The sequence below is a fragment of the Schistocerca piceifrons genome, chromosome X (assembly GCF_021461385.2).
Source record: "Schistocerca piceifrons isolate TAMUIC-IGC-003096 chromosome X, iqSchPice1.1, whole genome shotgun sequence".
In the NCBI taxonomy this organism is placed as follows: Eukaryota; Metazoa; Arthropoda; class Insecta; order Orthoptera; family Acrididae; genus Schistocerca; species Schistocerca piceifrons.
This window is the reverse complement of record NC_060149.1, coordinates 85,468,372-85,483,216: the sequence shown is the minus strand read 5'-3', so window position 1 is coordinate 85,483,216 and position 14,845 is coordinate 85,468,372. Positions and strand designations below refer to the sequence as shown.

The 14,845-nt window shown below is 36.2% G+C and overlaps 1 protein-coding gene across 6 annotated transcripts in view; it reads right to left on the bottom strand.

Moving 5' to 3' along the window:
- LOC124722869 (forkhead box protein P1) overlaps positions 1-14,845 on the bottom strand; it is a 205,635-nt gene that overhangs the window by 151,387 nt on the left and 39,403 nt on the right. For all 6 annotated transcript variants that reach the window (XR_007006455.1, XM_047248001.1, XM_047248003.1 and 3 more), the window contains exons 4-5: positions 12,892-12,993; positions 5,360-5,534 (exon numbers count right to left, since the gene is read on the bottom strand). Coding sequence is in view for 5 of the 6 variants with exons in the window: in XM_047248001.1 (XP_047103957.1) it covers positions 5,360-5,534; positions 12,892-12,993 (277 nt within the window). In the remaining variant the exon portion in view is untranslated. The remainder of the gene's footprint in view (positions 1-5,359; positions 5,535-12,891; positions 12,994-14,845) is intronic.

The following is a 14,845-nucleotide window of genomic DNA, read 5'->3' as shown; positions in this document are numbered from 1 at the left end:
TTAAGCTACTTTCAAAAGTGATGAACAAATTTTTCCTTTTTCAAATACTAATATATCATTTTCTTACTATAACATTCATCAATGCTCAGTTGTATTAATTCTAAAATTAATTTTTTTGAATACAATTAATTCTTTGAATTACATGTACAGCTGCATCTACAAGTTCACAAGATGATCATTATTAAATGATAAATCTATACATGAAAGAACCTAACTTCACGAAATTGACCAAAAATGACCATTCTCAATTTGTGTTTTATTTATTAGTGAACTCATGGGCTATAATTTCTCAAAGTTTCAATCAAGAAACAACAATAATTAAATGTATGATGCAACCTTCCGGCCACACCCACTTTTTGAAGCAACTCTTCAATAATAGCTCGGTGAACAATGATTCTGAGGATTGCTTTCAAGCAACTTGCATGTGCTATATCTAAATGGTTGTGATACATACTCTTTGGTTTTACAGATCATCTGTGATTCTGTTCCATATCTTAGGAGTAGTAACAAAGTTTGAAGATGCAAAGGGCATTGATGGACAAAACAGCCTCACAAAGAAGATGATAGACACTCTTCAAGTATATTATGGCAAGGCTATCATACAGAACCCATCCAGTATAAGTGACATGAAAAGTACAGTGTGGGCAATATATTTCCATGTATTGCATCAGATGAATATCCCATTCATTGTCCCTGTCACATTACAGGGTGTAAATACCTACAGGCTCAGATGAGTAAAAGCCCCTACATTCACAAGGAGAGGCTTCCAAATTGTATCCTGGATGTTGTCAAACCCACTTACAGATTTATGACTGATTGTGAACTTCTAAAAAAGTATCTTCATAGCAAAAACCAAACTCCAAATGATTCTCTAAATTCACTCATATGACAATAATGCCCTAAAACAACAGTTTCATCTGCTATAGTCATTAGAAATGCAAATTATGATGCAGTTCTTGTATTTAATCATGGGAATGTAGGGAGGATGAAGGTATTAAAGAGAATGGGCTTTAAGATAGGAAATTTTGCTCAAGACATCTTGACAAAAATAGATTTACAGCACAGCTCTGAAGCTGAAAAATCAGTTAAAGACCTGTTAAAGGAAAGAAGGCAGAAAACAAGAAACCAGAAGAGAAGCGTTGAAGGGAAAGATGACCTGGAGTACAAATCTGGGACCTTCTGAACAAGTGACGTATGAAAAAAACTTCAGATTGAACTTCAAATTGCATTTCCTGAAAATTATGCTTAAAGGTTTATGTACCTTTTCCTTGGAATCTATGAAGGCTATAATTATGAAATTTTGTACACTGATTTCTATAAAACCCATAAATGTTGAGTCAAGAGTAAATTTTGAAATTCTGAGTACAAGCTGAGATATGTGGCAAAGTGGTTCGAATTTTTCATGAATTTTATATTATACTTACAGAATTATAATTGAAAAATTATTAAAATTTTCCTATTTGTTACATTCAAAACCCCTTATGAAAGACTCTTATTATACTTGGGTTAACATTGCTGTTAGCCATGTGAAGAAAGAGCTGATCAAGTTGATTCTGATTGAAACAAAGTTCGATGTCTGTTCTGTGCCTGTTCCTGCAGTTGGGAGATGGGGACATAATAATCATGGCCTGCACCTAAATGGGAGGGGAACGAAAAGATTAGCTGAGCAGTGCAGAAAGTGTAAGAATGGCCACAAGCACACAAGAAAAAATCACTGTGATTGCTGGAATCAAAGGGGCACTTTTTTTTAGGTCAGGCTCAGGTTATAGGCAGAGATATTGAAAGAAAATAGAGCAGTAAAGACCATAATATTTGCAATAGTTTCCAGTAAAATAAAATCAGTTTGTTCGATCAGAACATTAGAGGGTTGAAAAGTAAGACATGTGCTTATTGCATGCCTAGAACATGTGGAAAATTCTGAATGGATAAATGTTATGTGCCTTTTTTAACACCATGTAAATAACATGGAGAAAGGTGGAGTTGCAAATCTAAAAAGTCAAAAATATTAAAACAAATAGTTTTTGTTTAGATCATAATCTAGAACATGTGATTGTGACATGTTACTGCAGAATACTTCTCTTGGTGACTGTAACAGTCTACAGATCCCCTCCAGGAAACTTTCAGCTGTTTATGAGAAATATAGATGTATTATTGAGCTACCTGTCAGACAAGAAGAAACATTTAGTGCTCTGTGGTATTTTCAATGTAGATTTCTTAAACAATACGGAAAGGAAAAGGAGCTAGAATTATTAATTGGGTGTTTCAATCTAATTTCAGTAGTCTATTTCCCAACTCATGTGCAGCAAAATAGTAGGACACTGGTTGATAACATTTTTATAGACAGAACTCAGGCTGAAACCATTAATGTGTACCCAATTGCTAATGGACTATCTGATCATGATGCACAATTAATGGAAATAAAACAGTATGGCACTTTACAACCAAGAGGCAAGTTCATACAAGTAGTGAGGCTTTTTAATGAGAACAGGATACAATGTTTTAAGAGCAAGCTAAAAGGGGTGGTATGGGATGAGGTATATGTAGAAAGAGATGCTAATGCCAAATTACATTTATTCTATAGTAAATCTGTGTCAATATTTATAATCTGCTTTCCTAAAAAATTATCCTAAAGATCTATTAAAAAGCAAGTAAGCCATGGATAACTAAGGGAATTAAAATATCATGTAAGAGGAAGAGGGATATCTGTGTAACGGTCAGAGTAAGTCAAGATCTGGCGTTACTCGTATGCCACAAAAAATACTTTAATATTTTAAGAAAAGTCATTAAAATATCTGGAAGTATGCACATGCTGACAGAAATAACTAATGCAGATAGTAAGATTGAAACTATATGAGACATTGCCAAATGGGAGACAGGACAGAAAGTCAGTGTACAAGATTCCATAACAATTAAACTAAATGCCAATGTTGTGACTTACAATTCAAGCTGCAAGTATTTTTAATGATCAATTCTTAAATGTAGCAGCAAATATAGGCTTAAATAGTTCAGTTGAAGAAGCAAGAGAATATATTAAAATGTCATTCCACAAAACTTTAAGCAACTACAAGTAGCACCAATGGCCTTCAATAAAATTAATACAATTACACACAAAGAAACTGGTATAGGCATGCATATTCAAATATAGAGATATGTAAACTGGCAGAATATGGCACTGCATTCAGCAATGCCTATATAAGACAACAAGTGTCGGCACAGTCATTAGAGCAATTACTGCTACTACAATGGCAGGTTATCAAGATTTAAGTGAGTTTGAATATGGCGTTATAGTGGTGCACGAATGTCAGGTCACAGCATCTCCAAGGTGGCAATGAAGTGGGGATTTTCCTGTACAACAACTTCACTAGTGTACCATGGTCAAGAATCCAGTAAAACATCAAATCTCCAACATTGCTGTGGCCGGAAAAAAAACCTGCAAGAATGGGACCAATGAAGACTGGAGAGAAACGTTCAATGCGACAGAAGTGCAACCTTTTCACAAATTGCTGCAGATTTCAATGCTGGGCCATGAACAAGTGTCAGTGTGTGAACCATTCAATGAAACATCATCGTTATGGACTTTTGGAGCTGAAGGGCCACTTGTGTACCCTCGATCATTGTACAACATAAAGCTTTGCCCCTCACCTGAGCCTGTCAACACCAACACTAAACTGTTGATGACTGGAAACGTGTTGCCTGGTGAGATGAGTCTCATTTCAAATTGTATCGAGTGGATGGACATGTACAGTATGGAGACAACTTCGTGAATCTGTGGACTCTGCATGTCAGCTGGGGACTGTTCAAGCCAGTGTCAGCTTTGTAATGGTGCGGGGCACATACAGTAGGAGTGATATGGGACCCCTGATATGTCTAGATATGACTCTGACAGGTGATCCATATGTAAGCATCATGTCTGATCACCTGCATCCATTCATGTCCATTGAGCATTCCAATGGACTTGGGAAATTCCTGCAGAATAATGCAACACCCCACACATCCATAAACGCAACAAAGTCGCTCCAGGAATACTCTTATGAGTTTAAACACTTCTGCTGGCCACCAATCTCCCCAGACATGAACGCTATTGAGCATATCTTGGATGCCTTGCAACGTGCTGTTCAGAAGAGATCTCCACCTCCTCGTACTCATATGGATTTATGGACAGCCCTGAGGGATCTATGGTGTCAATTCCCTCCAACACTACTTCACACATTATTTGAGTCTATGCTCCATCGTGTTGCAGTACTTCTGCATGCTCGCTGGGCCCTATACAATATTAGGCAGGTGTACCAGTTTCTTTGGCTCTTCAGTGTATTTTCACTAATAAAATTTATCATACGCAGTCCATCACAATTTGGAAAGAAAAGTGATGCCCATACCAACTTCACTAGAAGAAAAAAATTGATCTTTATTACCCACTGTTAAAGCTGTCAGGGGGGAGTGCAGTACGCAGCAATAAAAATCTTTGATCATTTGCCCAACAACATAAAATGTCTGACAGGTGGCAAGACAAGTTTTAAATATAGTTTAAAATCATGTCTCCTGGACAACTGCTTCTATTCTAATGATGAATTTCTACTTAAAAGCTGGTAACCAGAAAAATAGAAAACTTTTTTAAATTGTTGTTGCATGAGTAGGAATAAAATGGTAATGTGTTCATTAATGTTAACACTGATTATGTATACATATCCTGTAAACTGACTTATTCCACATCATTCTGATAAAAGCAGCATTCAAATGATGTATCAGACATGTAAATAACTAATTATGCACAGAGATTAAACAAAGAAAATTTTGTAGAAGTCTCTTGAATATTTTATGAGAAAAAGGTACATAAATTATTTTTTAACTTCTATAAAAATGTTAAATATATATAATGCAAGGAACTTAACAGTAAATGTGTTAATTTCATGTAAAGCATAGTACAAAATTTCACTGTTGTATCTTCAAAATTGTTGATTTGGTGCATCTTTTAATAGTGTGTGTTTTTCATGAACTCCCCCCCCCCCCCCTTAAATATTCACTAATGGGTATGAAGCAGATGACTTTGCACAAAGGGAAAGCATTAATAGTTTCTCCATGTGTTAATAATATATCTCCATAATGTTAAAATCGATTATAAATACAAAAATGCAAAAGTATTTTACTGATACTGAAAAAAAAAAACTAATATCAATGGTTATTAGAAGATAATGTGAGATGTAAACTTAGGTAACACTTTACATATCATTCACCATAGCTACTGACTACATTAAACACAGAGAAAACTACCTATTCACAGGGAACTTCACCAATACACAAATTCAGTCTTACATCACCTATGGGTGTAATAGTGAATTAAATGTTAACTGATTATATTTACTTGAGAAAGGACTGGAAATCATCACATATAACTTCACAGCCAGGCCACTTGCAGACCCCATGACCATAAAGTGGATGCATTTTGTCCCCACAACTTTCAAGAAGCTTCTCCTCTCCAACACCAGCAACTCCATTCATGCTATCCCTGCGGCCCAACCCTATAGTTCCCAGAAGTCCTGAAATAACAAGTAGTATACTACAGGTTTGAAACACTTTGGAAAAAAAAGATACAACTAATATTGTGTTTTACCTACGCCACAACACATTCACTTCATTTCTTTTTAGATTCTAGAAACATGAATAATACACTGAGGTGACAAAAGTCATGGGATAGCAATGCAGATGGCAGTAGTATTGCATACACAAGGTATAAAAGGGGAGTGCATTGGCAGAATAGTCATTTTTACTCAGGTGATTCATGTGAAATAGTTTCTGAAGAGATTATGACAGCAAAATGGGGATTAATACACTTTGAATGCAGAGTGGTAGTTGGAGCTAGACACATGGGAAATTCCATTTTGGAAATCATTGGGGAATTCAATATTCTGAGATCCACAGAATCAGGAGTGTGCTGAGAATACCAAATTTCAGACATTATCACTCACCATGGACAACACAGTGGCTGACGCTTTCAGCTAATGACGGACAACAGTGGCATTTGTATACAGTTGTCAGTGCTAACAGACATGCAACACACAGAAATTAATGTGGGATGTATAATTGCATCCATTAGAACAGTGCGGTGAAATTTGGCATTAATGGACAAAGGCAGCAGATGACCAACATGAGCTCCTTTGCAAACAGCATGACTCCACCTGCAGTGAATCTCCTGGGCTCATGACCATATTGGTTTGACCCTAGGTGACTGGGAAACCATGGCCTGGTCAGATGAGTCTCAGTTTCAGGTGGTAAAAGCTGAAGGTAGTGTTTGAGTGTGGCATAGATCGCACAAAGCCATGGAACGAAGTTGTCAACAAGGCACTGTGGAAACTGTTGATGGGTCCATAATGATGTGGGTTGTGTTTACATGGTCCAGCTGAACCTCTTGGAGACCACTTGTAGCTATTCATGGTCTTTATGTTCCCAAACAATGATGGAATTTTTATGGATGACGGTGTGCCATGCCACCAGGCCACAACTGTTTGTGACTGGTGTGAAGAAAATTCTGGACAATTGGAGTGTACGATTTGGCCACCGAGATTGCCCAACACAAATCCCAAATACTGCACCAGCAACATTTTCAGAATTATGGATGGATATAAAGGCAGCATGTTTCAATATTTTTTCATGGTACTTCCAATGAATTGTTGAGTCCATGGCATGTCAAGTTGCCGCACTATGGCAGGCAAACAGAGCTCCGACAAGATATTAGTAGGTACCCCTAACTTTTGTCATCTCGGTGCATAGGTATTTAATGTTTAAACAAATCAGTTGTTCTGTGTTCAGTTTTTTTTATTTCAATTTTCTTGCTAGTTAGTGCACTGAAGCATGTAGCATACAGTCATAATGAAATAACTTTCACCACAACTGAAGTTTAAATGATTTCTCAGTGTCAAGAACAATACAGGTGAGGTACAAGTTCCTTAATTTTATATAAAAAAGGAGAGAATAAATTATACACATTACTGAAACTTGAAAAATTCACAAGAGAAAAATGTTGCAAGTGTTAAATTATTTTGTGACTGCAATGACAAACTGATAATACAGCATAAACTGAAGATTTCAAATGTGCTTGCACTGTGCTAAATATGCAACACACAAGGTGAAAATGTAAGTGAGTTTGTAGCTGCAGCTTCCGCAGAAGTTTGATTTGTGTTATACATTCCGTTCTTCCTTATAATTGCTTACAATTTTGTGTTTCAAAATTTCAGAAAAATCCTAAAGATAATTTCATGAGGAAACAAATGAAAAGTGAGAATGAGCTCACATTACTTTACAGCTAATATGAATTTTAAGTCATTCAACGTGACCAAAAGCACAAATATTCAAAGGAGTTGAGCTCACAACTTTCCTATGGCATTCCATGTTCATATGTTCACACAGATTGTTGGCCACTTACTACACTGATTTATATTGGATGTAGTCTATAGTTTAAACCAAAGAAAAAAATGTTGTATCAGAAATGTCAATGTCAGAACTGGTCATCCAACACAAACATGATTCAGGCCTTTCTATGTAGTCTACAAATTTTGTGAGGGAAGTAAAAATCTATCAGAAGGCACAATGTCTGAAAAAGGCTCCTGGAATTTTATCCCTCATTTTATCACCCTGCCTATCGTTGAAGGATTTGTCATTGTTTCTGGGGTGCCAGGAGACATTTTTGGGACCTCACTTTTTAATTGAATGTGGAGATACCAGCAAAAATGTGTTTTTACAGTCTCTGCCATTTAGGCTTCTCTGCACGACAAGTATGTTGTGTGGAAATAGTATTTGCCTGCCTCATCCACCTGCTCTGTAGTGCAGTCTGCACCTAAGGAGTATGATAATGATGACTACTTTAATGCCTCTGTGTGTGCTGTAATTAGTCTAATCTTACCTTCACAGTCCTTATAGGAGCAAAGTGCAAAAGTTTGAAGTATTTTTCCAGGTTCTTCACATAATACTGGTACTTGAATCATTTATGAAGGCTTTTGTGGGACAGATGGTATCTATCTTCAAGCATCTGCCTGTCCGGATTTTTCAGCATCACTGTAATGCTCTTCCTCAAGTCAAATAAATCCATAACCATGCATGCTGCTGCTCTTATTGTAATATATTTAATACCCTCTGGTCCTACACACCTCAGCAGTATTCTAAGACGAGATGCACAAATGCTTTGTAAGCAGTCTAATTTTTAGACTGATTGCATTTTCCCAATATACTACAAATGATACAAACTCTGCCACCTGTTTTAACTATAACTGAGCATATGTGACCATTTCATTTTATATCCATATTAACTGCTACACCAAGCTATTTGTATGATTTGACTGATTCCATTTGTGACTCATTGATGTTGTAGTCATAGGATACTACTTTTTGGTGATTTGTGAAGTGCATAATTTTAAATTTCCTTACATTTAAAGCAACTTGCCAATCTTTCTTTCTTCCTTTTTTTCAGTACCCTATTTTATTAAAAATATCTGCATCATCACAAAAAGTGTGAGGTTACTGTTAGTATTGTCTGCCAGGTTATTAACATAGAATGTGAGCAGAAAGGGCTATATGCACTTCCCTGTGGCATGCCTGAAGTCAGTTGTGGATGTTCTTCCAAGATAACGTGCTGCATCCTCCCAACAAGGAATCCTCAGTCCAGTCACAAATCTTGTTTGATCTCAATATGATCATACTTTTGTTAACAAATAGTGTCATTCTGACTCAAATGCTTTTTCGAAGTCAATAAATACTGCATGTAACTTATTGCCTTGATCCATGGCTTGAGAAAAGTGCGAAGGTTCAACAACTGGTAGACATCAATATCTTTAGGTATTGGTTTTGTGAATCACTTCTGCTACGCTCCTTGTAGACAGGTATGACTGGTGCTTTCTTCCAACTAGTGGACGCAGTTGCTTTGTTTGAGGGATCTGCAGTATATTATGATTAAAATGAGAGCTGCAAATTCGGCGTGGAATCTGACAGGGAGTCCATCGAGCCAAGGAGCCTTGTTCAATTTTAGTGATTTCATCTATTTCTCAATGGAACAGACAGTAATGTCTCTATATCATCATCTTTGTAGCAATGCAAGAGTTACACTGAACACTAAACTTGGTGCCATTGATGGCCCTCATATAAGGGTAAAGCTGTCATCAACCCAAAGGTTGGTTTGAACCCCACAGTGCTTTATTAGACATGGTCCTATTGGAAGTGGTATGCCATTGCCTTCCTCTGGCTTTTGAACTGACAGAGTCTGCCAATAATAGGAGGACATACAGTTTAATGTGGATGCTCAACCACAGTGCAACTCAGTATTTTTCACATTAACCAATATTTCCAGAGGTAAATGAAAAGATAAGTGACAGATAAAAATCCTAGGGCTGAGCAGGGATCAAACCTGAGACCTTTGGATCTGCAGTCTGACATTTTACCAATCAAGTCACATTTATATGAGATCAATATTTCTTTGGGTTTTGTGAGAGCTCTTTCAATAAGATGGAAAAGCTTTCAATAAGATAAAAAATTATATCAACCACACTCTTTAAGTATGGATTCTAAAAGTTTACTCCAAACAAACATGCAGTTTTGTAGCAATTGTATCACCAAAAATAACTAGTATTATTACAAGGCTATTCAGAGAAATCTCCAAAACCAACAGGTCAGAAATTTAATCTCTGAGGTTTTATTGGTGCGACCAATTACTGGTGTGCTTCTGTTATTCAGCTGAGTTGCCATTTCACTTTTATGTAAAATGAACAACCTAGTCATCTTACTCATGTGATGCCAGCTTTGCTGTTATGTGTATTCACTTCCTGGACTAGTTTTGTGCCATTATTTATAGTTAAGTTTGACTCCTGATGCCCATCATACCTTCTGATGCTCTTTTCTTTTTCGAAACCCAGACTGATATTCCCACAGTAAAATTCTTATCTAGGATAAAAGGTCATGGTGTAAAAGCCATTTACAACTTGTTCTTATACTCAAATACCCTTAATGAATTAAATGTAAAAAGTAGTGAACTGTTTATCTTGTGATGATGGATGGATATTGATGGTAAAACATGTTAAGTAATTTGGTTCAGGCCATGAAAACACATATAACAGAATTATAAACAATAGTTCACTGGGAAGAAATTTTGGAAGGTGCATCAAATGTTTCTCTAATCTACTTTATTTCTTACTTTTAGACAAATGATTTCACAAAACATTTGACCTTCTTTTTTAATATATTTTCTTTTATTTCCAAGTTTTGTTCAGGAAGTGTTAATCCAATATATTTAAATATTAATCAATATTCTATCTTTATTAAGAATATAAAGACCAAGAGAAGGCAGAAAAGTTCCAATTTATGTTTTCATTTAATATTTGTTTTATTTTTTGATATGAAAGAAGGAAGTCAACAATTTCTGATGTGAGGAGAAGTGTAATTCTGATAACTTCTGCAGCTCTTGAGATGGTCAGTGTACATGCTCGCTGTTGCCACTGTCAAAGAGCAGTTAGATTGTAGTTGTCGGAAGTCCTTCTGTTCTAAAGTGGGTAAATGTCAATGTCTGTCAAGAATTTTCTCACTCCTTTTTCAGGTAACTCCACAGTCCTGCATGATCTTTTCCAATGTCAGACCTTCTTACATGCTTCTCTGCCATCAACATTGCTGGAACATCTTGCAAATTTACCAGGCACCTTTTGTAGTCAGCCATGCTTGCACATCTCAAGAGATGATTGATATCATCTTGCACATAATTTGGCTTTTGTGGCCAATATCACTGAAATTAAAATCTTCTGGATTGTCAGGCTCATCATCTTTCTTCAAACAATTTACATTTTGACCCCTCCACTGGGATCTTCTCCAGAATGTAACTTCAATAGAGAGTACAACAAAAAGACGCTCACAATTAAACCCACTGGCCATTAAGGCCTTCGTCAACAATAGATGACACACACACACACACACACACACACACACACACACACACAAATGCAACTTGCACACACGACTGCAGTCTCAGGCAACTGAAATCACCACACAGTGTGGGACATTTTTATGGGCTGAAACATTGTGATGTGTGTCATGGTTTTCAGAAGGTGGTCCTTTCCAAGGATTTGGTGCATCTGATGTCACTGCTGAGAAACTTAAAAATGTATGTGGTACTTGTTCATTTATTCATGAAAAAAGTAAATGAATATTGGGAAAACAAGTGTATTGAAGATAGTGTGGTTTCAGTTGCCTGAGATTGCAGTCACCTGTGCAAGTTGCATTTGTGTGTGTGTGTGTGTGTGTGTGTGTGTGTGTGTGTCAGTCATCTATTGTTGAGGAAGGCCTTAATGGACGAAAGCTTTAATTGTGAGAGTCTTTTTGTTGTGCCTATCTGCAACTCAGTGTCTCTGCTATACAGTGATTAGCAACTTTCCTTTTCTTTTCATAATATTGGTACATTCCATCCTGGATTTTACATTGTTCAATAGAGGCTACAGCTATAGGCTTCTAGCATTGTGGCTTCTGACCTTCAAGGAAGCGAATACATGACTGCATTGTGTGAGAGCAATATAAACAATGCCCTGGAAGCTACACCTGCAGACAATAATATTTTGAGTAAACATTCCCTCTCTCTTGCTCTGCCCATTTCCTTTCTAGCCAGTAATGTTGAACCACCAATGGTAGCCACAAGAGTTTTAGCCAATAAACCCCCTTCTTTGGCATTAGTGTGGGAATACTTGTTTTACTACCCAATGATGATGGCCCACCAGTGATAGCCACAAGGTTTTTTAGTCTATAATCCCTCTTCTTCAGCACAACTGTGAGAAAAATCCCCTCTATAAGAGCAGATGACACTGGTCTCTAACAGTGCTCAATCTATCATGGACGAGACAAGATCCTGAAGAAGATTCCACCAGAGAGGTCAAAAAATTGATTGATTGAAGGAAAATGATGTGGACAAACAACCCAGATTTTAACTTTGGACATATTGGTATCTACCAGCAGCTTATGAATCCTTTAGTTTTTGCATGTCATATGAAAAGATGTGGCAAGACTAGGTCAGGAAAGTGTCAATGCCTGCAAACAGCTTTCTCATGACTCTTTCAGGTAATTCTGCTCTCCTGGAGGATGTTTTTCTCTATCAGTCCTTCTCGCATGCTTCTCTGCCTTCAATGTTGCTGGAACACTCCGCATTTGCCAGGTGTCTTTGGTGATTGGCCATGCTTGGACACCTCAGAGGTTACTTGATACGTTCTATAGTTGAGTCAGAGTAATAAAATCCTGGACAGCTATTAGCACTACAGCCAGTTTTCAACTATGAATCACCAATGACTGCAAAAAAGGCAGCAGGCATCTGTACAGCTGCAACAATACTAAGACATTACAACAGAGATGCTTACAAAATTGCTTTCCCAGCATATTTTGTTCTCAAAATGCCCTGAATTTAGTACCTGCTTTGAAGGCAGTCTTTTTAACAGTTGAATATTACATCGATGGAACTTTTTAATACACAAAATGGCTAGTCCTGAAAAAGATTAGCTTTCTGACACTTAATTTACATAGGTAGCAGGAGCTGTTCATGAAATATTTCAATTTTCCCTCAAATAACTAATTAAGGTTTTGTTAATTATCCTGATTTAATTGAAACAATTAAATCTTTTTTTTTTTTAAAAAAAAAAAAAAAAAAAAGGAAAGAAAAAAAAAGCTACAACTCACACTGGTCAGTTTGATTTGATACCCCAATGATCTCAGCATAATTATTTTGTAGAAAAATATGTGTAATTATCAAGCACAGAAATTGTGAGAGACCTGTATTGATTCAATGATGCTGGACAATGTTTGTTCAGTGCATTATTTAAGTCTTTTTAGTTACATAAGATATTAGCTGTTTCTTTCAATGTAAGCTTGGAAGGACAGTGTACTTACCATTGATTCCTGGGACATTTTTATGTGCTGAAACATTGTGATGCGTGTCATGGTTTTCAGAAGGTGGTTCTTTCCAAGGATTTGGTACATCTGATGTCACTGCTGAGAAATTTAAAAACATATGTGTTACTTGTTCCTGAATTCACTAAAAAGTAAATGAACACTGAGAAAACAATTATATTGAAGATACACTTCATTACTTAAGTAAATAAATTATAGCTTATATAATGTTCCTATTAGTTTTGCATAATACTTAGCTTTACAGCCAACAGAAAATAACTAAAGGTAAATAAAATAAGTACAATTACAATACAAATTAAACATTTAAAAAAAAGGAATTCCACAGCACTTTGGAACTCCGCACTGCAGTGGGTGTCATTATAGCTGAATAAAACAGGTTTTAATAGTTTTGTTTCAGACCAAAGTAATTTCTTGCAAGCTCTGGGGAACAATGGGAGATGAATAATTTATATATCTGTAATTATGTACAATAGCTTCCACACATCAAGTCAGAGTTAATATAAAAAGTAGACCCCTCCACAGTGAACCACAGACAGCATAAGATATTTTGTCCATCGCAGTGATGTGATGAATACAACAGTGCTGTTTGGCAATGTCTTACAGGACACCCAGGTAGTGCGGACTTCCAAAATCTGTCTTGACTGGATCAAGAAACAGTTCAGCAAACATACCTTCAGATTTTTCTTCATTTTAGTCTTCCTTTCTCTTTTTAAATACATCCACCTGTATGTTTGTGCATGCAATTTTATTACATATTGCATACTCTATGCCCACATCATTCAAACAGTTCCACATTAGCACTGTTTGCATGTCATGGTGAAATAATAGACTGTGAGATGAAATACTGAAGTTATTGTAAACCGCTTTTGGAATGCCGGTGACTCTCAGGAGTATATCTGCAATTGATACTTTCATTCTTTCTTGGATTTCACAAGCTGTTCCTGAGAGAAGCATACACCATTTGTTGAGCTACATGTTTGACTCTATTTAGAAGTTGTTGAGTCCGACACATTTTCTTTTAACAAAACCAGGTGATGCATGTATCTGGACATCTTATGGCAGAAATGAAGTTGTTGATACCAGACATGATGAATTCAGGACAGTGTCAGCATTCTTCTTGAAATAAGGCTGAAGTAGGTACATTAAACTATATGGAACTCACAATTCCGATGCTTTTTAGCAGAACTCCTCTGTCTCTCATTTTTGTTTACACTCTTTTGACTTGATAATGTAACTGTATAACCTCCCGGATGGTGTGCTGTCTTCAAAATGAAGTTATCTAGCAATATTTCATTCTTCAGTTGTAGTGTGGCTCAAAAACAAAATTGTAGATTTGTCAAGTATGTGTCCTCATTATATACGTCATTTCGCAGATGAAACTTTATTTAATATTGAAATAGTATTTCTTTTTCTTGAAATAATATTTTTTAATCCACTGTCTGTATTTTTTAAGCTTTTACAAGAATATTTAAATAAAATGGAGCTCTCTCTCTCTCATTCTGCAATATGTGGATAGAGTTTCAGCTCATTACTCTGTAATCTCTCTAACAACAGATTCTCATTTATGTCTCAGATAAAATTGTATTCCTTCATCACATTTTTCAGAACTGTTTGATGAAATATTTCAGCCAGCTGGAAACTGCCTACATATTCTTTACCTTTCTTAGCCCAACAAACTCTAAAATGTCATATTTTATTTCAAGCTAATTACTGTCATTTAAACAGTGGCAAATCATTTGAACACTATGATAACAGTAGGCCCTGCAAGTAAATGTGAATTGTAAAACCTTGTATGTTCTCATGCTACAACAGAAATTGCCACTGCTACTTATAAATAGATCAAGATCACTGAAATACTTTTTTCTTGAATTTTTATTCAAACTTCTTTTGGCGCCACTCATTCTTGAATGAAGTTAAGTTTTAAATAAAAGAT